The sequence below is a fragment of the Arvicanthis niloticus genome, chromosome 2 (assembly GCF_011762505.2).
Source record: "Arvicanthis niloticus isolate mArvNil1 chromosome 2, mArvNil1.pat.X, whole genome shotgun sequence".
Lineage (NCBI taxonomy): Eukaryota > Metazoa > Chordata > Mammalia > Rodentia > Muridae > Arvicanthis > Arvicanthis niloticus.
The window spans coordinates 92,448,212-92,472,796 of NC_047659.1; the positions used below are offsets into that span (position 1 = coordinate 92,448,212).

At 41.9% G+C, this 24,585-nt stretch overlaps 1 protein-coding gene across 12 annotated transcripts in view; it reads right to left on the reverse strand.

The window, feature by feature from the left end:
- Positions 1-24,585, reverse strand: part of Tp53bp1 (tumor protein p53 binding protein 1) — a 91,293-nt gene that overhangs the window by 20,677 nt on the left and 46,031 nt on the right. For 7 of the 12 annotated variants that reach the window (XM_076929578.1, XM_076929580.1, XM_076929581.1 and 4 more), the window contains 5 exons: positions 16,009-17,326; positions 10,739-10,858; positions 9,799-10,002; positions 5,590-5,647; positions 3,198-3,290 (listed from right to left, as the gene is read on the reverse strand). In XM_076929578.1, coding sequence (XP_076785693.1) covers positions 3,198-3,290; positions 5,590-5,647; positions 9,799-10,002; positions 10,739-10,858; positions 16,009-17,326 — 1,793 coding nt within the window. The other 5 variants (XM_076929584.1, XM_034494452.2, XM_076929583.1 and 2 more) reach the window with 3 other exon arrangements.

Below are 24,585 nucleotides of genomic sequence, written 5' to 3' on the forward strand. Positions count from 1 at the left end.
TGAATCACTAGTCAAGAAAATGCTGCCACAGATTTGCCTGCAGGCCATCTAGTGGAGGCAACTCCTCAGCTGAGATCCCCTCTTCTGACTTATTTATCCTATACGCATTCACTGGTATTGCCTCTAAGCCAAATACTATCATTTCCAAGGGACTGGAGGTTGTAAATGTTAACAGTTCTCTAAAATAAGACATGCAGACTAGCTCTAATCAGGTTACACACAAATTTGTCTATCTTTATATGTGAAATGCTTAACACAAAGCTTGATAGAATACAGGTTGCCTTTGTTTGGTTTCTATTGCTATGATAAAACACTGACCAAAAGCACCTTGAGGATAGGAAGGGGTTTCTCTGGCTTACAGATTACAGTCCATTGACAAGGGAAGCCAGAGCAGGAACTAATGGCAGCACTTGGAGGCAGGAACTGAAGCAGAGACCTTGGCGGGTTGCTGCTTACTGGCTTGGCTTCCTCTGGGTTGCTTCTGCTACCATTCTTATACAGCCCAGGCCTAACCACCTACAAATGGCGCCGCCCACAGTGAGCTAGGCCCTCCTCCATCAATTACAATTAAGAAAATGCCTCACAGACATGGCCCCAGACCAAACTAATCTGGACAATTCTTGAGTTGAAGTTCCCTTTTCCAGGTGGCCCTAAGTTGTATCAAGTTAGTATCTCAAGTTAACTGTGACACAGGTGCTTAATATCTGCACTTTGAGCAAAAGAATGAATATTCCATAAATAAATAAAGTACAAAATCAGTAAGCTACTGCCATAGTAAATAAACATAAATGAATACATTTCAAGGCTATGTCACATGTAAATAGAAAGAAAAAAAAAGGTGAACTAAATGACCAGGTGTGGTGACTCACACCCGTAATCCCAGTCCAGGCAGGAGGACTGCAGAACCTTCAAGGCCTGCCTTGGGTGTCACAGTTGAATTCTAGGTCTGCCTGAGCTACAGACTAAGGCTTTCTAAAACAAACAAACAAACAAACAAACAAACAATCAAACAAAAATCCATTCTGAGTCTACAATGTCCTAGCCCTGAAGAACAGATAGAAGGAGCTTAAAAACCAGGGCATATTGTTGCCACATTTTGGCCAGAGAAAAACAAAGCTTGGCACTCACTCACAGCAGCAACATCACCCTCAGTGGGCAAAAGGTCTGTCAGGGCTCTCTCCCTGCTTGGGTAATGAGTTTTGCAGGTCTCTGTTACTCAGTGCTAACAGGCAATGGACTTGAACAGCCTTCCACCTGAAAGGAGCATCTGAGTTGTTGAAGCCTGTCCTATTTGTCAGGAACACTGGCTGAATGAGGACACACGGGCCACTGAGAATGAGGACAGAACACACTACAAGGAAACACCTGGATAGCATAGATAGATCATCTATGAATGATCGATCATAAAGTGCTGAGCTCAGCAGACACATAAGCACCCCCAGCTGCACAAAACAAAGCAATAATGAAACAACCCACCTCGAGTCATGTTAAGCTTTAAGACACCTAACATACAAGCAAACAAACTGCCACACAAGCTGACAGGACTCAAATGCTAATGTCAAGACTGCAATTGTTCCCCATCCTTAAACAAGCTTGCACATTTACCTCACACTACAGAATGAATCTGAGCCTGAAACTCATAAAGCCCCACAGCCCATGGAACTGCACTGAGAGTGACAGCTTTGGGAAGCCGTCCCATGACAAAGGAACAACTGTCCTGAGGCTGTGAGTGCACTTGTGAACCACTCCAAGAACTGCCAGCTCTAATCTATGACTGCCCAGAGCCCACAGATGTTAACAAATAAATTTTTGTGGCTCATAAGCTACCCAGCCTACAGCAGTTATTGTGGTCCAAGAAACTAAGACACCTCAGAAACTATTCAGAGTAGAGCCTGTGAATATAATTTTACTTCTAAAGCAAAGTTATGTTTTGTTTAAGAATTTTTTCCCTAAGACGGATATTTTATGATTTCCCCCTCCCCAATCCCAACCCTGTCTCTAAAGAGTTAATCAGAACTGTTATTCTTTAAAGACCAAAAGTGTTGAGCAGGGCATGATGAAGCACTCCTTCAATCCCAGAAGAGTGAGGTGGATCTGTGTGAGTTTGATCTACATACTGAGTTCCAGGCTAGCCAGGGCCACAGAGTGAGACCATGACTCAAGAAAGTCTGGGTGGGGGTGGGGTGACAGTGACTCAATACAATATTAGCAGTGTTAGCAGATTACTACCAAACATCAGGAATTTGGTACTTCTCATTTTCCTAGGAGTGCTTGACAAATGATCAATGCTAAAATTGTAGTCATCAACACTTAGGTTTGGTTGACAAGCTTCTGTTAGCAATCTCTGTGCTTGGGGTAGGGAAATGGGAGAAACATGAGAATCCCTGAGCTTAACAGTCAGCAAATCTAGCCAATCTGTGAGCTCCAGATTCAGTGAGAGACACTAAAAGAACAGGGAAGGAGGGCTAGAGAAATGACATGGGGGGCAGAATGGGGGGAAGGTTTAAGGATGCATACTGCTCTAGTGGAGGGACAGCATATACTGCTCTCTCTCCCTCTCAAACACACATACACACATACACACACCAAACACATTACAAATGAATTACAAAATTCATTTTACATTACAAAATTCAGTTGTAATGAAAATAAAATTTTGTAATGTAAAATTATAAAAGAATATTTATCTTTAAAAATAAATAAATAGACAGATATGGTGCCTTTCAGATCTCTGAGTTCAAGGCCAGGCTGGTCTACAGGACAAGTTCCAGAACAGCCAGGGCTACACAGAGAAATATTGTCTCGATAAAACTAAACAAACAAGCAAACAAACAGACAAATAGTCATGCACCTGTGGTCCCACCTACTCAAGAAGCTGAAGCAAGAGCAATGCTTAAGCCCAGAAGCCTAGGGCAAGCCTAGGGCAAGCCTGGGCAAAACAACATACAACAATATAGCAAGTAAACAAACAGGTAAATACTTAAACAGCCAACCTCACATGACAGTGCCAATCAATACCATGAAATGGAATCAACCATACAATGAATCAATGCTGCAGAAAATACACCAGACAGTATGGCACAAGTCTTTAATCACAGCACTCAGGAGGCAGAGGCAGGTGGAGCTCTGTAAGCTCAAGACCAGCCAGGGCTACATAATAAAACCTCATACCAAAAAAAGAAAAAGAAAATGTTTACCTGCTGGGTCCAGAGGGAGAATCCTCACTTTGAGCATCCTTCTCTTGATGGGCTTCATAGATGCAGCCAAACACAGGCACGGGCTTTTGGGGACTAACATAACACATTAAAGCAATGCATCTTGTAAGTTTCAAATGGAAAAGTACCTCTGGAGATCACTCTACTTACTCTAGACATAGAGTTCCTTGGCATCCCAAACTCCAATCTACATTACCCCCAAATATGTTTCAAATTAGCACAATAAAACTCTCTCAGTATAGGAACTGAAGAGATGTGTCTGCAGTTTCGAGCACTAGGCTGCTCTTCCAGAGGACCTAGGTTCCATTCCCAGCACCCACATGACAACTCAGAACCATCTGTAACTCCAGTTCCAGGGTATCTGACACCCTCTTCTGTCCTCCATGGGCACCAGACACATGTGTAGTACATGCACACAGATGCAGGCAAAACACACAGAAAAAAACCTTCAGTGAGGTCACTGGAGAGATTCTATTAAATACTAAAAGGATATAAAGAGAAAAATCCAGGAATAAATAGGATGAACAATCTAGTCCCTTTAGAAGATAACTTGGAAGAGGAACAAGAGAGGAATTTTGATTTTAAAAGCAAACAAAACTAAGTATATTAATTGGATGTGATTTGTAGATTTGGGATCTTGATAACACCATATGCTTAATAGCATTAAGAAATCACTATTGTCAAAAGCATGGTAACAATTGCTTAATTTAAAATAAGAGTTTTTATCTTTTAGAGCTAGCATTGAAATAGTTACATAAAATGATATGAAACAGAATCATCTTCAAAATAACTGACTGGTGGAAGGGGGTACTCCCAAGATTTTATAATCAAAGAAGACTGGCCACTTACAATATGGCTGCCCATATTACACTATCTCTATTGTTGTCTACACTTTAGTCTTCCCACAGTGAAATGACTGAAAAACTAAGGTGGCATCAAGTATTCTGAACAGAATCCAGTGTCTCTCACAAACACTCAAATGCTTCACCTAAATGCAGAGGATGCAACAAGCATTTACAACACAAATCTTATTTGAAATGTCTTATTTTCCTAACAATTTGTTTTTTATTTTATCTTTTCACATATACAGGTATTTTGCCTGCATGTGTGTCTCTGTACCGCAAAAATGCCTGAAACTCAAAGAGACCAGAAGAGGGCACCAGACCTCTGGGACAGGAGTTACAGACATCGGTGAGCTGCCATGTGGGTGCTGGGAATTGAACCCAGATCCTCTGAAGAACATCCAGTGCTCTTAACCACTGAGCCAAGTCTGCATCCTCTTTCAATAACTTCTTAATATGAACCCAATGGTCAAAAAAATTAACAGATTTCTTAAGCATAGATTGTTAAATTTTAAAAAAAAATGCTTCATGGTAACACCAATGACTTTCATCTTTCCCATAACCCACCATCCTTTGCTTCTTCCTCACCTTTCCTTCCTACATTCTCCCCAAAAGTTCAGAAACCCACAAAGAGGGTCATTTATACTCAGTAGGCACTTTGTTTTTTTAAAAAAAAAACTTAAAAATTCTCTTCAATTTTTTTAAGATTTGGCAATACTAAGCTAGAATCCTTTTTTTGAAAGTGTCACTTATTTGTCACAGTAGGGACTGAACGACAGTCCTCAGTCAGGCAAGCACAACTGCGCTCTAGCCCAGCCAGCTCACTAAAAACTGACAGTCACTGGCAGATTCAAAGAACTCTTAATGGAGCACAGGTGTAGGTGTCATCCTCGGTAGTCCGCACTCTCACAGCCAATGGCTTTACTCACAATGGCTGCCTGTGCTGGCCTTACAGCCTTCACTTGTGTGTCACCAACCTCTGGCTTGGGTTTTCCCCGCTGGGATGCCTCACACAAGAAACAAACAACCCTGTTCCCACAGCCACCAGAGCCTACATATCCCAGCATACTTCACTACATATCCCAGCATACTTCACTGCATATCCCAGCATACTTCACTACATATCCCAGCATACTTCACACAATGCTTTGCAGCATTTGTGACAAAGCAAAAAAAAAAAAAGCTCAGCATAGCTCAGTTGGCAAATACTTGGCAAGAAAAGGCAGAATGTCCTGAGGCTGCAGCCGAGTACTGAACGCAGGACAACGTGTCCAGAGCCATCTCCTTTGGCCCTTTATTTCCTTTGGTCATCAACAGACAAAGAAAAAGGTACATACATGAATGGTGAGAAAACCACCAGGTATTCTAACAGTAAGAACCACAAAAGTTTGTTAGACATAAAATTACCAAGGAAGCCTATAATTCAACATGCTGCTGAATCTTTATGCTGGGCTTTGATGTTTTCATGTGGTCCTCTCTTTAAGCAGCACCTTTGTATCAAACTCCTCTAAGTAACAAGAAGCCCAGGTTACCTGGCAACAGGCTCAGGAATGGCAGTAGATCCATTTTCTCTCTCAGCAGTTGTAGGCTCTGGACAAAAACAAAAGCAGTGAGAGGAAGGAGAGAAAAGCAGACATCAGTCACCCCAGGCTACTGCCTCTGTCTGCTTGCCACACCAGTCACCCCAGGCTACCGCCTCTGTCTGCTTGCCACACCAGCAACAGGAGACACAGACAAGGGAAGCTAACCGGCAACAGAAAAGACATGCATTAGCAGCACAAGCTTTTCTCATCTCTACCATTTTATTTCATCTCAGATTTCCTACAGAAAACGTATGTACTTCGCCAGAACTGCAATCTATAGTATCTGTAAGTGAAAACTGAACCATCTGAATCATGAGTCACTTTCCCATATGAGAAACTTAAAATTCACATGAGAAAATAAAAACAAAACAAACAAACAAACAAAAAAACCCTAAAAAAAAAGGTGGGGTTGGGACAGTAGAGAGAGATGGCTCAGCAGTTAATAGCACTGCCTGCTCTTCTAGAAGTCCTGGGTTCAATTCCCAGCACCCACATGGTAGCTCACAACCATCTGTAACTGTAGCCCTATGGGATCTGATGCCCTCTTCTAATGTGCAAATGTACATGCAGACAAAACACTCATATACATAAAGTACATAAATCAACCTTTTTAAAAATATTTATAAACTAAAAAAAGAATTTTTTTGAGATAGGGTCTATGTAGGCCAGGCTGGTCTCAAAGTCAGGGAGACCCACCTGCCTCTGCTTCCCAAGTGCTGGGATTAAAGGTGTGCACCTCGATGCTGAGCTAATACTTTATTTAAAAACAAAACAAAGAAAGAAAAAACCTGAATAAACTATGTGACAAGCCAGGTGAAATAGAACACACCCCTGTAATGTCAACATTTTGGGAAGCTTAAGTGCAAAGCCAACCTGAGCTACACAATAATCCTAGGACAGCCTGAGCTATATAATGAAACTCTATCTCAAAATAAATAAATAAATGTATAGGAAAATGTGCTGAGATAATGCATAAACTAAATGGCTCACTTTAGAAACACTCGTACATAGAAGGCACTCAAGGCCTTGCCAAAGGGCTTTACCCACACTTGTTTGTTGCTCTTGGGGACAACCTGGGTTCAGTCAGTTGCCAGAACCCACATGGTAGCTCACAACCATCTTTAACTCCAGCCCCAAAGGATTCTTCTGAACTTCACAGGCTCTAGGCACACACGTTACACATACATACATACATGTAAAACTCATATACATAAATTCACTTTAAAAAATGTTTTAAGGACAGATATTTGAAAGGACACTTCGCACGGAAGAGCCAGCAACAATAATGTACTGCAAAGCTAAGAGGAAGACAGCGTTTTCATAACCGTGTCACTAAGCATCAAGGGATTACACTGTGTTCATCTCATTCGCAATTTATTCCGGTCTCAGAAAAACACAGCTCTTAAGTGTTTTCAGACATTCACAAAACACTCATGACTCAACTGCCCATCACAGAAGCAGCAGAGTTCAGTAGTTAGAGCCCTTCCTGTTCAGAAAAAGGATGGCTGGACCTGAGCTTAGTCAGCCTCAGGGTAAAATACTGTGGTCACTGGTGGCAGGGGTAAACTGCTGAGAGGGTGAAATGAAGTCAATAAATCTGAGTGCCCCAGATACTACCTTCCTAGTGGGGGTAAAAAAAAAAAAAAAAAAAAAGGAGGTGGAGTCCTACCTGTCAGTGTGACTGATCATGCTTAGTTTAGCTCCTCTGTCTCTCAGGAGCAATTCCCATCTAAAGGTCAAGTTGAGTTCAGTGCTAACATGACCCCACCTGTTCTCTCATCTCTCTCCCTGTCCCACCTCCATTTTCTCAGCTCAGCATGGCCTTGAATTTGAGGTCCTACTGTTCAAGACTCCCAAATACCGTCATCAGCATAATGAAGGCACCCTAGCCAGTCCAAGCATGGCAAACATGGCTCTGATAGGCCTTGCCCTTCTCCCCTATCCTCCCTTCCATGCTAAAAACCATTAGAATTCATTCCTAAAGCTAGCCACCAAGGTCTACTGCCTTACTTGGCTACTTCCTCCTCTTGAGGCTGACTACCAAGGTCCAGCTATTAAAGTATTAAGGTCCAGAAACCAAAAGCCCCCTTTGACTCACCTAATATGCTCAGTTAAAATTAAACACCTTATCCTAACATGGGGTTTCCCCTTTTACTTTTATAGGTCGCCATTTGCCTATGGGTCAGTCTGTCTCCTCTCTATCCAGAGGCAGTCCTTTTCTCCTAATGGGACAAACATTCCTTCCTCTTCTCTTCTCTTCTCTTCTCTTCTTCTCTTCTCTTCTCTTTCTTTCTCTTCTCTTTCTCTTCTCTTTCTCTTCTCTTTTTCTCTTCTCTTCCTCTTCTCTTCCTCTTCTCTTCCTCTCCTCTTCCTCTCCTCTTCCTCTCCTCTTCCTCTCCTCTTCCTCTCCTCTTCCTCTCCTCTTCCTCTCCCTCTCCTCTCCCTCTCCTCTCCCTCTCCTCTCCCTCTCCTCTCCCTCTCTCCTCTCCCTCTCTCCTCTCCCTCTCTCCTCTCCCTCTCTCTCTCTCCTCTCCCTCTCTCCTCTCCCTCTCTCCTCTCCTCTCCTCTCCTCTCCTCTCCTCTCTTCTCTTCTCTTCTCTTCCCCCTCATTCTTTGTCTCTTATTACTTGTCCATTGTCTCTCTGGGAGAAGTCTGTCTCCTTTGTGCTGAGAACTTGAGGTATCATAAGCAAATACCAGCCCCTTTCTCAGCCTCTCTGAGAATTATTTCTCTGAGAATTAATATTTCATCCCAAAAACAACAGTAAGGGTGAAATCATGTAATACTTTAATTCCCATTGACATTCTAGGTTCAACTTAATATGCCCTGTGTTCCATCTGGTCTGGGGAATGATCTATAACAGTCATGTCTTCAGTTTCAAATGAGTGAGTTTACTAAGTATACAGCAAGAAAAAGTAAAAAAACAGTGAATAGCAGCAGATAGAAAAACACCATCCAATCAGGTGCTGAAAACATCCAGCAGAAATAAATGGGGACAGTCCCACTGATGCAGCTAACTAGGGTCTCCACTGAGACCCCTGATAGAGCACAGCCTCTCTCGTTGACAAGTTTGCTTCTTCTCATTCCTACTGCAGGCAATCGCATACTATGGGATGAGCAACGGTAAGCTCACCTTCTAGCTATTTCCAAGGCTGCAATGTCTATAACACCCTTAGCTGCCTGATAGTCTCTCCCTTTTATATACTTAGGATGCTATCATGCCCCAGGACAGGGTATTTTGGGTATTTGCTTGTTTGTTTGTTTGTTTGTATGTTTTGAGACAGGGTCTTTCTATGTAGCCCTGGCTGTCCTGAAACTTACTCTGTAGACCAGGCATGCCTCAAACTCAAAGATCCTTCTGCCTCTGCCTTCCAAGTAGGACAGGTAGTTTTAGAAGACAATGAGATAAACAAGCTTGGATTTGCTCTAGTAATTCCACTTCCAGAACCAGCTTCTCAGTGACAGCTTACTAACATGAGGCTTCAGCTTGGACCCTAGAGAAGACTACAGACAACTGTCAGCCTTGAGGAAACAGCACAAGGATGAGATAAATGGAGTAGTCTTCTCTCTGGTCCACACTAAGACCTCATGTTTGCATGACTCCCATTCCTAGGTACCACCCCAAATGCCTCAAACTAACACCATCTGACCTATCCTACTGGACCTCAGCTCCTACAACCTGACACTGTTATTTTCTTGTAACCTTCCTCCTCACAGGCTTACTCCTGCTGTCTGAGTCCCCCCCTCTGCTTTTTTACAAGCTCTTTCATAAGAATTATTTTGGGGAGAGGGGGTGCCTGGAGAGTTTCAGCAGTTAAGAGAACCTATTCCTTCTCAGGACCCAGACTTTATTCCAGCACCCACATGGCAACTCACAGCCATCCGTAATACCAGTCCCAGGGCATCTGACATCCTCTTTTTATTGTAACCAAACATCTTGCATTCATTTGAAAAAAATGTCCACATAAGTTTATAGTGTAAGTCCACAATCCTACATTTTCTACTCTAGACTCTTTGTTTAAACTATGTGTATGGGAGGTGGGATATGTTCTCATGTGTGCAGGTGCCACAGAGGTGTCCTACCCACAGGCATTTGTGAGCCCCCTAATGTGGACAACCTGGAGTAACTAATTACCAAATAAAAACATAAAACTTACTTTCCAGGCTAAACTGCAGAGATTCTTCACTGGCCTCTGTCTCAGGACTAACCAGCTTCATTTTCAGAGACAGTTTTCCATCCATTTCTGGGGCAGACTCAGAATCCCCTTTATCATTCCCAAGTAGAGGATCATTGATCTCCACCATGCTTTCAGACATGACATCACTGGTTGCTATGGTGCTTTCTGGATAGTTGCGAATCCCTGAAAGAAAGGAGGTAGGGAGGAAGAAAGAAAGAACACTAAAATATGAACATGAAAAACAGCAATTTGAAATGATCAATTTGCCTGTTTGATTCCACCACTCTGCAAGATTAAAGAGGGTCCCTAGGATAGGTCCTGTTTGTAAGTATCAACAACTACCAACTAGTATTGACACCTGGTCTTAAGAGGATTCAGTTCCACTTCTGCATCTGGACAAAGGATGCTGCATGAGCCCTCAGCCAACCCACATCTGCCAGCATCAGGCATAGGCAACAGGAGACTCCAGGCGGCATGACTGTTACCTCCCAGCACTGACTAGAGAAAACAAACAGGTTAATGGAGACATCCACCCGCTGCTCCAAGGACAGAGGAGGACCTAAGCTTTCTTGCCCTATGCAGCAGCAGCCTGATCAGGCAAGCACACTGAGTACAGCACTTCTCCATATGCCTTGTCTCTTTCTTGCCAAACAGTTCCATATCCCAGCTTAGTTCCAGTTTGATGGTGATAAGACAGACTTGACGCTCTTCCCTCCTTCCCTCCATCTTCTCTCTCCATCATCTCACCACCTCTCATCTCTTGGCAGTGAGATCAGACCCTGCTCCTCCAAACCAAACATCAGCCCTCTCAAGCAGACCAACTCCTCAGATAGAAAAGTACCACTTGCTTAAAGAATGGTAAGGTCTTTAAGTAGCTTTTATTTTAATGCCTTAAATATCTTTGTTTTTAATCACTCACCAATAGGAGTACTATGTCTCTTGGGCTCCAATTTTAGGTGCCCAATAGAAGGTGGGGTTGCGCCAGTCAATGGTGGGATAATATCACCTTCTTTAGGCAAAGTGAAATGAAATGGGGTTTCTGAAATAAACAAACAAACAAAAATGAAAACACAATTGAAAAAAACAAAAATCACACAGAAGTGTACATTACACAAAAATGAGAAACTACAAAAAAAATCTCAGGTGTTCTTTTCCCAATTTCTTAACCCTATCGGCAATACAGCCATCCAAACCAGGTCCCTCCTGCTAGAAAGACAGCCACTCCCTAGCCATTAATAGTAAACAGACACCACCAGAGGCACAAAAGAAGAGGACTGAGCAACACTGGGTCACCATCTGCTTCCCAAATACTGTATCTAGACACACTTGGCAACACGGATCTGACTCTGGTGAGCCCAGACAGGCATCATTTGGTAAGTTCTACCTAGCATTGCATTCTCCAAGACTTCCAAAGCAAAGCCTGACACATATGTGGTCCTCTCTGAAAGGCGACAAAAAAAAAAAATCACGTAGGCCAAAAGGACTTCAAATTGGTCATTGATGCTAACAGCCAAATCTGAGGCTTTCCTTCAGCTGTACTGAATAGTATGCATTCTAGATGGTAAGCAGAGTGGAAACATTCAAAGCTCAGTCTCTGTATCCTGGCAAATCCCCAAGAAGGAGCATGCCCAATGTGCATATTTAGTTGGGTGCTATTAAATTATTACAAACACTAAAAATTTTTGAAGACATAAAAGTATGTTTCAGCCAGGTGTGGCAGCTCACACATTCACTCCCAGCACATAAAGGACAGAAGCAGGCAGACAAATGAACATGCGTGTCTAACATGTAAACATCTTATCAGTGGAAATTGTTGCTTCTTGGTGCAAGATTCCTTTGCATAATACTAGGTAAAACTTATTAGAAATAGTTTAAGACTATCTGATTTCATCAATATAACTTAACAGAGTTGAAGCGTTTTCCAGGCCCCCAGGGGCAGCACTGCCGCAGACTCTATCCAGTCTTCAATGTCCCTGTCCTTGGACTGTACAGACTAGCAACATTTCCTCAGCTTTTCTCACCAGCCCCCACTTCTTAGGACAACATACCAGAGAGAAGCTGTTAGATCACATGGATTTGAAAATGCTGGTTTCTAGTCAAAATCCTTTCAGGTCTTCAATACAAGAAAATGTCCTAACTCTTTGAGCTAGAGGCACGACTCAGCAATTAAGAGGACCTTGCAGAGGACTCAGACTTTGTTCCAAGAACCAACATGGTGGCTCATAACCATCCATAACCCCAGCTCTAAGGGATCTGATAACCTCTTTGACTTCAGTGAGTTCCAGGCATGCACATGGTACACATACATACATGTAGGCAAAACACTCATACACATAAAATAAATCAAAAAAAAATTAAATCCTAACTCTTCAGTCAGCATGCAGTTAACTGTTTCCAGTGTTTCTTAATTACTCATGTTCAATGTCCTCCAAATGCTTTTCTATTTCTCTTTTCTATTTCTCTGTACTTACCAGCCATCTGCATCACCACTAATACAGTTAGATAATCACCAAATTCTGTAAAACACTTGTCATATTTTATTCTTTTAAGTTAACCAGAATGTTCCACATTTCAGTTCTCTCATATTTAGGCCATTATTTAAATTTTCAAATCTTTTCTTCTTTGCCAGATTGTCATAGGCTACCCTATTGCATGTCAGCCTATCAATAAAGATACAATAAAGAAGCAAAAGAAAACAATACCAGTTATCAAAACACCTGTGTAAAAAATTTGGTCTTATTACTAAGAAACTCACAGGACTCATTACTTAAAACTCTTTATGGTTAGGAGGGGGTTGAGGTAGGGTCTCACAGGCAGCCCACCCTGGCCTGTGCGTCAGTATGTAAATCAGGAGAACCTTCAAAATGCATTGATCCTCCTGTCTCTGTCTCCCAAGTGTTATCTATAGCTATGAGTCACCACACCCACCCTAAAAAATTTCCAATTAGTATTAAAGTTTTTCATTTTTTTTCTTGAGAATTTCATAAATGATAGAAACAGAGACAGCTTATCAAAGAAGAGAAAAGCACTCCCAAAAATAGAAGAGAGCTAGTAAGACAGAACAGGTCTGAAGTTCAAAAGCCCTGCCTTAAAAAAAATCAATACAAGGAAGACCTCTCCTGAAGTGCTATGCTGTAAAGCAGCATGGTCTTCATGTGTACTTAAAAGAACTGTTCACGTCTTACAACTAATGAAAAGCCATCTAACAAAAACACAAAGCAGAGTAAAGTGGGCCATGCTGTTATCCCAGCACTCAGGAAGCTTAGGCATGAAGACTGTCCTAAGTTCAAGGCTAGCCTGGGCCACAGACCTAACTAAATAATAAAACTCTAAGTCTAAAAGAAAAAAACAAAAATAAGAATGAAGGTAAGGCTTTTCACATCATCAGCTGCAGGAACCTGTTGCTAGGTGGCACTGTTTCGAGTGCCACCTTGTTAGAGGCATCCTCCACAGGCAGGGGTGTGAAGAAGCTGCCAAACTGTTAGCAGTGACCAGAGACCATCAGTAGAGGCATTTAGACTGGCTCCTTTCCCTCTCTTGAACAACTTGAGTGTTTTTCATACTTCAACTGTTAGGGCTGGGCTGTAGGCCAGAGGTCAAGTGCTTGCCTGGTACATGAACTGTTCAATGCACATGGAGTATCAGCATTGGGAAGGACTGACAGTGGGACCAAAAGTCCAGTGTCTGCCTCAGCTACATAAAGTTCAAGGCCCTATGAGAACCTGTTTTTGTTTTTTAAAAACAAAAAGTCTACAAGCCAGGTGGACAGATCTGTAACTGAAGCCAAGAGCACAACTGCTTTGGGGGCTATAGAGAGAACCTGTCATTCACACACACATGCAAGAGCACACACACAACACGGGGGGGGGGGGGGGGGGGGGGGGGGGGGGGGGAGGAAACAAAAAAAAAAAAAAAAAAGAAAATATATTTAAATGAAAAATGTAAGTGTCCTAATTTTGGTAAGAAATATAATGAACTGAGTTTAAGGCCTGCCCTGTCTACATAGTGGCCAGAAGAGGGTATCAGATCCCCTAAAGGTGGAGTTACAAGGGATTCTGAGTGATCCAAAGTGCTGGCAAGCAAACTCTGGTCCTCTAGAACAGTAAGGATTCTCAACCACTGAACCATCATCTCTCCAGACCCCATTTTTAATTCCTCTTTTTTGCTTTGTTTTTATTGTTGCTATTATTGTTGCTTTTCAAGACAGGGTTCCTCTGGGTAGCCTTGACTGTCTTGGAATTCCCTATAAACTAGGCTGGCCTTGAAATCACATAAAAAACTTTTTTCAAATACTGAAATGAAGATTCCACCATCAAACTACATCCCCAAAACCTAAAAAAGAATCACTTCTGAAGAAGAAAAGGAAGGAACCCAGTTTTAGGATGCCTCCCTGCTGCATGGGGCAGCTACTGTACTTCTCAACAAAATGAAGAAAGGAAGGGGAAAAAGAAAAGCAAAGAGTATGAGAGAAGAAAGAAGAAAGGAGAAGTCAAAGGAAAGAAGAGGAAAGAAAAGAGGGAGGAGGAAGAGGTGAAGAGGGAGAGGAAGAGGATGGGCAGGAAGGACATGAAAGGGAGCTGAGGAGTTGGGGAAAGGAAGGACAGGGCAGAGAGGTGAACAGAGAGGGAAGGGGAAGGAAATAAAGTCATTTTCCAGCATCTTTAATAATCCAGATGAATATTAGTAAAATAAATCTTAATAAGACATAGTTTATGAGAAAAGAATAGTTCATTCTGGCAACTAACAGAATAATCTGTTAATTCATAAAGAATACTATTACTAAAATCTCAATATTTTAGAGTATTCTTTTGCTTACACACAACTATAAAAAAATTGCTAAAAGGTATTCATTCCTACCAGGCATGGTGACACACACCTATAATCCCAGGACATGAGATACAGAAACAGAAAAACATGGTTCTTCAAACCTTGTCAAAAGCCCAGGACTAGGGAGATCAAAGGCCACAGCTGGGAACCTGTTGGATTGTCCAACTGTCAACATGTCTTCTAAATATTTATGTTTATACGTATAGACTTATGTTGCTTTCAACTTTGGTCAGAAAAGCATCTTTTTGCAGTGGAGAGCAGTTACTACAGAGACTCCTATCTACCAAGTTACAAGGAGAAGTGGCCATGAGTGCTCAGCTATCATGTCCATGATAGCTTAGAGGACACTGCAGAAGAACAGGCAGAAAGAGTGAGAGTTGGTGGATGAGGGCAGAGCTGTGAAACGCTGACTTCTGGACATGCATTGCTACTGCACACAGAAACATACAGCACCTAGGATTGCCTGCACCGGGCCTGCACAGATCGAGCCAGTCAAAATTCTAGCACAAATGGGGAAGGGGCTATTAGCAGTTGATGATGCTAAGGGAGAGCTCTCCTCTGCAGCTAGAGCTACTAGGAGGTTACCCATACCCCAGAGGATGCCCCATAGCCGTGCACAGTGACCAGCCCTGGTAAGACTCAAGGCTGAGTTGTAATAACAAGCCAGTGAAGGAGAACATGAAGTTGGGAGGGCGATGGGGTCAGAAGCACCAGAAGGCAACTGGAAGGAGGTAATGGCAGATGAATATAATCAAAATATACTGTTCATATGTATGGAATTTGCAGAAAATAAATTTAAAACATTGTTTTAAAATAAAGTTATTAAATATCAGGAAAAAAAAAGAAAATGAGAGGACAGTCTGTACCATAAAAATGAAACCTTGAACCAAAAAAGACAAGACAGACAGACGGGGGCTGGGGGAAATAGGTGGGTGGATGGATGGATAGATAGATAGATAGATAGATAGATAGATAGATAGATAGATAGATAGATAGATAGAAAGAAAGGATAGATGGATAGATGATGGGGGAACCACTCACTGGTGACACCTGCCTACTTCACATGAGTGGGGTGGGAGCCTCAGGAATAGGACTTAAGTAAGCAGAAGAAAGTAACTTGTACAATTCCTAATTTCATGTATCGACTACTCTTGAGCTAAGGTGCTGATAAACCTCAAATGAGCTCTGGTCATACAAATAATTACAACTATGGAAGAAAACAAGAACCCTGAATCTCAAATTTTCCCACATACTGTTCCTTCAAGCTCACGCTGAGTCCTGACACAGTATGTGGGCTCGCGTCCTCCCTTTCCAGATAGGAACCTAGCTGGATAGCTCCAAATGAAATCTGTTACCACTCACCACTAGAACTTTCACAGAAACTTTGTGAGGCACGAGCAGGGGCCTTCTCAAGCTGCTGGCATGCGCCCTCTGATCCCAGCTGCTTGTCATCAGCCACTTTTGCATCTACAGTCACTGGGCTCTCTTTCTCTTGAACTTGGAGCTGCTGCGTCTCCTGGTCGGGTCTGACAGGTTCCTCTGTCACTGAAGGCAAAGGAAGTTGTGGAGAGTCTTCTGCTACAGAGTCCTTTTCTGTGGTCTCTGCTTTTGACTCTCCATCACACTCTACGCTCTTTTCCTCTGGAGTACTTAATCTATTCTCTGCACGTGGTTCTTCCTCTGGAGTCGCAGCCTCCCAGGACTGGGAGTCTGAGCACTTCTCCACTCCCTCCAAAGGTTCACAGGAAATGTCAACTCTAGGAGAAGGCTCCTTCACATCAACGATAACAACACTGGAGTCCTCAGAAGTAGCCTCTTCCCAAGTTTCTGGATCCTTATGTTCTAATTCCTGGTCAAGTACTGGCAGCTTCTGGGGGGAGTCAATAGTAATCACACTGGTTTCAACTTCCATAGCTTCTGGGCATTCCTCTTTGGGGGCTTCCTTCTGAAGACACAACGCCTCAGACTGAGTTTCAGTCAGAGAAAGGTGCAGTGGGATACTTTCCATCGGTTCTTCTTTGGGCTCCTCTCTGTGACTTCCACAGGGAGTCTCAGGGACTTCTTCTACTTCAGATCCCGAAAACCCTTCCTCTGGATGGTGTTCCTTCATTTCCATGGCCTCCTCCTGATCTAAGACACTGGAGAGTGCCTCAGAGCGGGCAGCTGGAGAAGGAACTGCCTGACTCCCAGAATCACAAGTGAGGTCAATGCAAACGTCTTCAGCAACTGTGTCTTCTCTGCCTTTACAGCCAGCAGCTAAAACACCAACGTCACCTCTGTCCTCTGTTTCATCCTCTTTTGCTTTATCTACATTCTGACTCATTTCTACCTGGTTGTCCTGTGCTGGATTCACCAAGACATTTTCACTTTCAGTAGGAGGTTTAGAATTGGTAACTGGAGATGAGGGTTCAGTATCGTCAATCTGTGTATTCTCTCCTCCTTCCTCAATCCTGGGAGAACCCAAGCTCTCCATCTTTGAGGACTGACTATACTCACTTGCAGAAAGCATCAGTTTGCAAGAATCCCCTGTCATGGAGAGCCCAAGGTCATCAGTGGAATTCTTTGGTTCACTCTCTGAAGTCTTCGAACACTCAACAGTGAGAGATGTGCTATGCAAACCCCCAGCTTTCTTCACATCATTTGACGGTTCTTCCAGACTTGGTGATGGAATGAAAATGTCCTAAGGAAGAAGGAAAAAAAGTCAAGCTATCAGCTATCTGTATCATGTTTCTTTTATATCTAACCCTTGGATTCATCTACATTTCTAAATCAATTAATCAAAAATTAAAGAACTCCAAACCTTACAAACATGCCTTCAACTATACAAGTCACTCTGTTCAGTGTTTTTCCTACAAAATCCCTAGCAAAGAATAAGCGTAATCCAAAACAAAATCCTAAAAGTAATAACTTATTAAGTACAGGAAGATCCAACCATCAAAATATTAAAATTATGTCTATACTATAAAATAGACCCTTGACATACATTTACAGAACCATCTCCAATCTTACAAAGTATGACTATGTACTCATTCTGCTTCTCTGCACCACTTTGAACACTCATGAAGCAGATGTTAAAATGCAAAGAGACTGGGCTGAAGAGATGGCTGGAGAGTGGTTAAGAACCACTCTCTTCTGGAGGACCTAGGCTCATTTGCCAGTACCCACATGTCTCTAACTCCAATTTCAAGGGATCCAACCACCTCACATGACATACCTGCAGCCAAAATGCCAGACATACATGTGTATAATGCCAATGCACATAAAGTAAAAATAAATTTTTAAAAATGTAAAGATAGAAGATCATTAGACAGCAGAGAAATGTAATTAAAACCACGGTAAGCCAGGCAGTAGCAACCAACGCACACCTTTAGTCCCACTGCCCAGGAGGCAAAGGCAGGCAGGATCTTGGAGAATTTGAGGACAGCCTGATCTATAGAATGCATTCCAGGACAGCCAGAGTTTCACACACTCTCACACCACACACACACACACACACACACACACACACACACACACACACACACACACACAAAACCTGTCTAAAAGTAAGAAAGGAGGCATAAAATGGCTAAGGTTCTAAACACTCAAAAAACCAAGCACTAACAACTACATGGAACAACTGTAATCCTCACAAGCCGCTGGGAAAAAGCAAAACACACAGCCACAGTAGGCAGCCCTCCTGCGATTCGACACGTGACTACAGAGTTCTCAGGACGGCTGCTGATGCTCCACTTGCTCAGTGGGTAGACTGCTTCCCTAGCAAACACAAAGCTGGCCCAGCACTCCCGAGGCAGAGGCAGGAGAATCTCTGTGAGTTCTGAGGTCTACATAGAAAATTCCAGGCCATCCAAGAATACACAGAGAAACCCTGTCTCAAAAAAAAAAACAAAAAAAAAAACAAAAAACAAAACAGCAACAACAAAAAAATTTAAAACCTACACAAAGCCCTGGGGCACCCTGGAACGTTCCAATAATCCCAGAGCTTGGAAGGCGAAAGCAGGCAGATTGGTGTAAATTCTAGGCCAGCTTGATCTACATAGTGAGCTCCAAGCCATCTAGGGCTACAATGTATTAATACACACATTCATGCATAGAATGCTGAGGCATACACATTTAATCTCAGCACTTGGAAGAAAAAGACAAACAGATCTCTATGAGTTCAAGGCCAGCCTAGTCTACATAATGAGATCCGGGACAGCCAAGGATATACAGTAAGAACTTGTCTCAAAAAAATTAATAAATAACAACAACAATAATAAACGTGTGTGTGTGTGTGCGTGTGTGTGTGTGTGTGTGTACACATACAGTGGGTATTCTTCCAAACACAAATACTCTTTGGAGGTTAGTGAGTAACTTTTGAGAGTCAATTCTCTCTGGATTGTTGTCCTGGTGATCAAACTCAGGTGATCAGGCTTTGGGGGCAAATACCACTATCACCCAAGTTATCCTGCTGCCACAATGGCTCTTTCTTTCTTTCTTTCTTTCTTTCTTTCTTTCTTTCTTTCTTTCTTTCTTTCTTTCTTTCTTTCTAGGGGTGGGGGTAGGGTGAATGTTAAAATAGGATCTCATGTAGCCCAGGCTGACTTTGAACACCTGCTCTTCCCGTCTCTACCACCCAGTGCTATAATTACATGCATGTGCCTCCATGCTTTGCTTTACATTGACATTTTATTATTTATTTTTAATCTGTTATAATTGTTTGTGTATGTGTGTATACATAGTACATGCATCTGAGCATATATCTGTACCATAGCACATGTGGTGGTCAGAACAACCCTCAGGAGTCAGCTCTCTCTGTCCACCTTTAAAAATAACATGTGGAGGAGCTGGAGAGATGGCTCAGCAGTTAAGAGCACTGACTGCTCTTCCAGAGGTCCTGAGTTCAATTCCCAGCAACCACATGGTGGCTCACAACCATCTGTAATGGGATCCGATGCCCTCTTCTGGTGTGTCTGAAGACAGCTACAGTGTACTCATATAAAAAGAAATAAATCTTGAAAGAAAAATGTAGAAATTTGATACATAATGAAAAATTGAGAGAACTCACAAAGTAGAATGGTAGAGTCAACATCTACTTTATTTCTTAAATCCTGCTAAACAATGGTTTCTAGCATACATAATTCTCAAAAACGAGAAAGAGCTACATATAGTTACATGTAGTTATATGCACATGAATATATACATATCTACATATTCATACATGCACACATATACACATATATATTCTGGAAGAGTAGCAATCCACTTAATAACAGACAAGTGAAAGGCAATTGTGAGGCCAATAAGAGAAAGCCAGGAAGTTACCAGGGTGACACCACCACACTCTACCACACTCCCCAAAAGGAGTTAGGACTTGGCAGTAACATCAGATAATTTTAAAAGTAATGGTGAGGTTGCTGCTAAAAACGGGAGGAGGACTGCCTGGAAGTCTATTTAAGAAGCAGTTCAACTCCCATATCCTCTTTCCCTGCCCTTCCTCTGCCCAGGAAAAAAATAAAGCACAAAGCCTAGACAGGAGGACATGAGAAAGAGTTATGAGAGCACCATCCTGAAGACAGAGGGAGGGATTAAAGAAAACCTACATACTGACGGAACCCCATCCCTGTGTCTCATGACCTTCACCTCAAACTTTTCCTTTAAAGTACAATAATAACCAGCCCTATACCCAGCAGGCAGGAGATTAGATTTTCCTGGTGAATCAGACCAACCCAAGATGATCAGGATTCTGACACTAGGGCACTCCTGACAAAATGTCCCAGATCATATTCAGTGACTCTCAAAACAAGAAGCCTAATCATCACCTCAGAACCAGAGTTCTGGTGTTTTACTCTTAAATATCAACAAATAAATTCTGGTATTTTACTCTTAAATATCAGCAAATAAGGAAAAGCTCTCATTTAAAAGACAATAAGCTCCAGAACTAGAGAGATGGCTCAGTGGTTAAGAGCACTGTCTGCGCTTCCAGAGGTCCTGGGTTTAATTCGCAGCACCCACATGATATCTCACAACTATCTGTAACTCCAGTTTTGGGGGACTGAACACCCTCATATAGATAAATATACATTAAAAATAATAATGCACTGGGCGGGAGAGATGGCTCAGTGATTGAGAGCACTGACTGTTCTTCCAGAGGTCCTGAGTTCAATTCCCAGTAACCACGTGGTGGCTCACAACCATCTGCAATGTGGTCTGATGCCCTCTTCTGGTGTGTCTGAAGAGAGCAATGGTGAATACATACATACATACATACATACATACATACATACATACATACATACATCATACATACCTATATCTATCTTAAAAAAAAATAACAATGCGCATAAAACAGCAAGGGCCAGTAAGATGGCTCAGTAGGTGTGGTGGTATGAATAAGAATGGCCCCCACAGAGCCCACCCTCATAGTAATTGGAGGAGGGGGGATGGGGTAAGGGGTTAGGCATCAGTGGAAGTGGAGAGCCTTGATACCTCAAGTTTGGATTCCCTAGTGTTGGGGAATTTGAGAGCAGGGAGGCAGAAATGTGAGGATGGTGGGAGCACACCCTCATAGAAACTCCCAGAATTATATGGATTAGACATGACAGAGGCAGGCTGCCAGAAGACTAGTTTCCAGAATTCAAACAAAAAATTATCTTGATACTAAAATTTGTTTTGAGAATTGTATATTGGAGAATACACAGCCTTGGTGTATCTACTCATCAAGCAAGCTGAGCAGACCTGCTCGAACCTATGAAGAGTTGGCGCCCCTATTTCCTGAGCTTGGGGACTTAGGTGGTTAATATCGGGCTGTCTTTCTAGGGAAAAGTAGTGGTTTTGTTGGAACAGGGAGAAATAGCTAGGATTTATTGCATAGCCATAACCTATTGGTAGAAATATGTATTACTGTTATTAAGGTGAAGTTATAATTTCTAAAATGGTACAAAATTTACTTTGATTTCAAATTTAAGGTTTTCATTGGTACAAGCTTCTTACTGATATAAAAGTGAGATGAATATTGTTACTCTCATAGGCATTGTGCCTGTATAACACATTTAGGAATACAAGGCTTAGACCCAGTCCTTCTTTAATTTTTTTAACTGATTTGAGATGGTTAGCCTGTGAGTTAAGGACCTATAGCTAATTCATGGCTTTGAATTTATTGTTAGGGTGTTTTCTATATTTTATTTAGAAATAGCTGAGAGGAGTTAACAGACAACAGTCCAGATTACCTTACATGGATAGTTGGTTTTCAAAACATCAGAAGTCCACAGAATTGACGTTACAAACATTTCTGTATTAATGGTCATTTTGATTAGAGACCTGTCTGGTCCTGACAGCTTCCTGTCTTAGATCCTAAGAAGAAAATGAGCATCTTTAGAGTTACTCCCGTTGTGGTGAGACACCCACTAGGCAAGAATTGTCTCTTTCATCTACAGACAAATTACTGTCCAGAAAAGGACACACTTGTGGAATAGTCAACTGATTATATCTGCCAAGACAGAGTAATCACCCTTAATAATTCTGCATCACTTGGTCTGTCAGAGGATCCTGGGCCAGAAGGCTGAAGACTGGATGCTCCAACGTTTTGTAGTATAGAAACTGTCCAGATGTTCAGTGGTCTCTATAAATTGGCTAAGTTTTAGAAGCTATGCTTTGTGATTCCCATAATTTCAGTTAATTCAGTCATTCTGGATTTCTGACGGGGTTGAAAACTTATAGTCTCATAGCCAATCCTGGCTATTTACTTTGAGAGAAAAGATTTGAGAGGATGGTTTTCAGCTGACATTCATTCTAAAGCCAAGAAAAAAGCCAGGTTCAGAACTAAGTCTTTTAGTTAGGAGAGATGACAGAGGTTCTGGTTAGTCAACAAAATGATGGACTGTGTATTAGGTCTATCTTGTACCTTACTGACACAAATTGGTATAGTTATGCTCTAATTGTATTTTGAGAGAAAAGTTTTATTTTAACATGTAGGGTGATATGTAGAAGGAGCTAAGGTGGGAAGAGTATGAAAAGGAAAAGGAGGAGGAGAGGAGGAGGAGAAGACGAGCTAGGTGACCAGAGAGAAAAGGAGGGGGGGAACATGGAGGCAGATATTCGAGTGTCTCCGCCCAGTCAAAGATAGTTGATATATCTAGGTTGGGTATTGGGTTACACTTCTGATTGATATTGAGCATTACCAAACTTACAAAGCTTTTGATTAAGATTTTTTAAAATTGTATAAAAGCAAAAAGGAGAAGGGAGCATGGGATAGGGGTTTTCTAGGGAGGGGAAATGGGGAAAGGGGATGGCATCTGAAATATAAGTAAAATATCCAATAAAAAATAAATAAAAATAAAAAAAAAAAGAATAGCCCCCACAGAATCTATATTCAATGGCTTAGGCACCAGGGACAGGCACTATTTAAAAGTATTAGAAGAATTAGGAGGTATGGCCTTAAAGGAAGTATGTCACTGGGGGGTGGGATTTGAGGTTTTAAAAGTTCTCATCAAATCCAGTATCTTTCTCTCTGACTACAGATCAGAATGTAGCTCTCAGCTACTATTCCAGTATGCTGCCATGTTCCCCACCACAGTGATAATGAACTAAACTGCTCAAACTGTAAGCAAGCCTCCAGTTAAATACTTTCTCTGATAACATCTGCCATGGTCATGGTGTCTCTTCACAGCAGTAGAACAGTGACTAAGACAGAAGGAAAGGCACTAGCTTGTCAAGCTTGGTAACTGGTTCCCAGACTCACAGGGTAGAAAAAAAGAACCAATACATTCAGATTGTCCTATGACCTCCACAATGTATGAAACCACCCATGTATGTGTAAACACACATACACCAAACAAAATGTAAAAGACATCAAAACATGAAGGAGACCTAATTCATTCGCAAGAGTTCATGCCAACAAGCACAAAGACCAGGATTCCTACCCTAGAATTAATAAAACCACTCAACAAGCTAAGTGTAATGGCATGCACCTTTAATCCACACACTTGGGAGGCAGCAGCCAGCCTGGTCTAGACAGTGAGTCCTAGGGCAACCAGAGCTACACAGTGAGACCTTGTCTCAAAAAAACACTCAGCAAAACTGTGTGATAGAAGAACACATTCCACCACTCAGGAGGTAGAGGCAGTATGATCAGAAGTCCCATGTCATCCTCAGTTACTGTATGACTCAAAAAAAAAAAAAAAAGAAAGTTAACAGGACTGGTATGTAGTTAAAGCAGCATGTAATCACTCCATTCATCCACAGACAGTTTGGCTCCCCAAAACTGATATGGTAACACACGCCTGTAATCCTAACAGCTAGCAAACCAATGCTGACGAGTACAAGGCTAGCCTGAGTTACAAAGCAAAACTCTTGTCTCGAAAAAAATCAATAAATAAGAACAGATGCTCAGTGGCTGGGAATTTGATCATCATGTTTGAGGCTCTAGCTCAACCCCTAGCACCACTTAAATAAATCCACTATATTAAAGCCTATTGTGAATGGTGACTCGTGGGAAAGAGAAAACTTGCCAAAGTTATTTTTATTAAAGAGAAACACAGACATAAGACAAAAATATTCAGAGGGGAGAAAAAGACTTTAAGAATTAAAAACAACGACACAGAAATCAGTAATTCAGGGGATTAAAACAGATGGTAAACTCCACCAATTGCACCTACACTTTATATAAGAAAAGCAAAACACATCCTTACACAAGTCTGTGCACCAACCTTCTTAGCAGCATGACTCACAGAGACAAAAAAATGTTCATCAACTGACAAACTAAAGAGTGAGTGTCTAATATACACACACAGTGTCAGTTACAGTAAAGTGGTCTGAAATTTTGCTCCATGCAGTAACATGGATGAACCTGGAAATCATACTGTCACAGTTTGCTCAGCTGTCAATCTGACACAATCCAGAAACATCTGGGGGTTCAGAGTATAAATACTGGAACAAAGAAAAAAATCCTGTGGGATGACA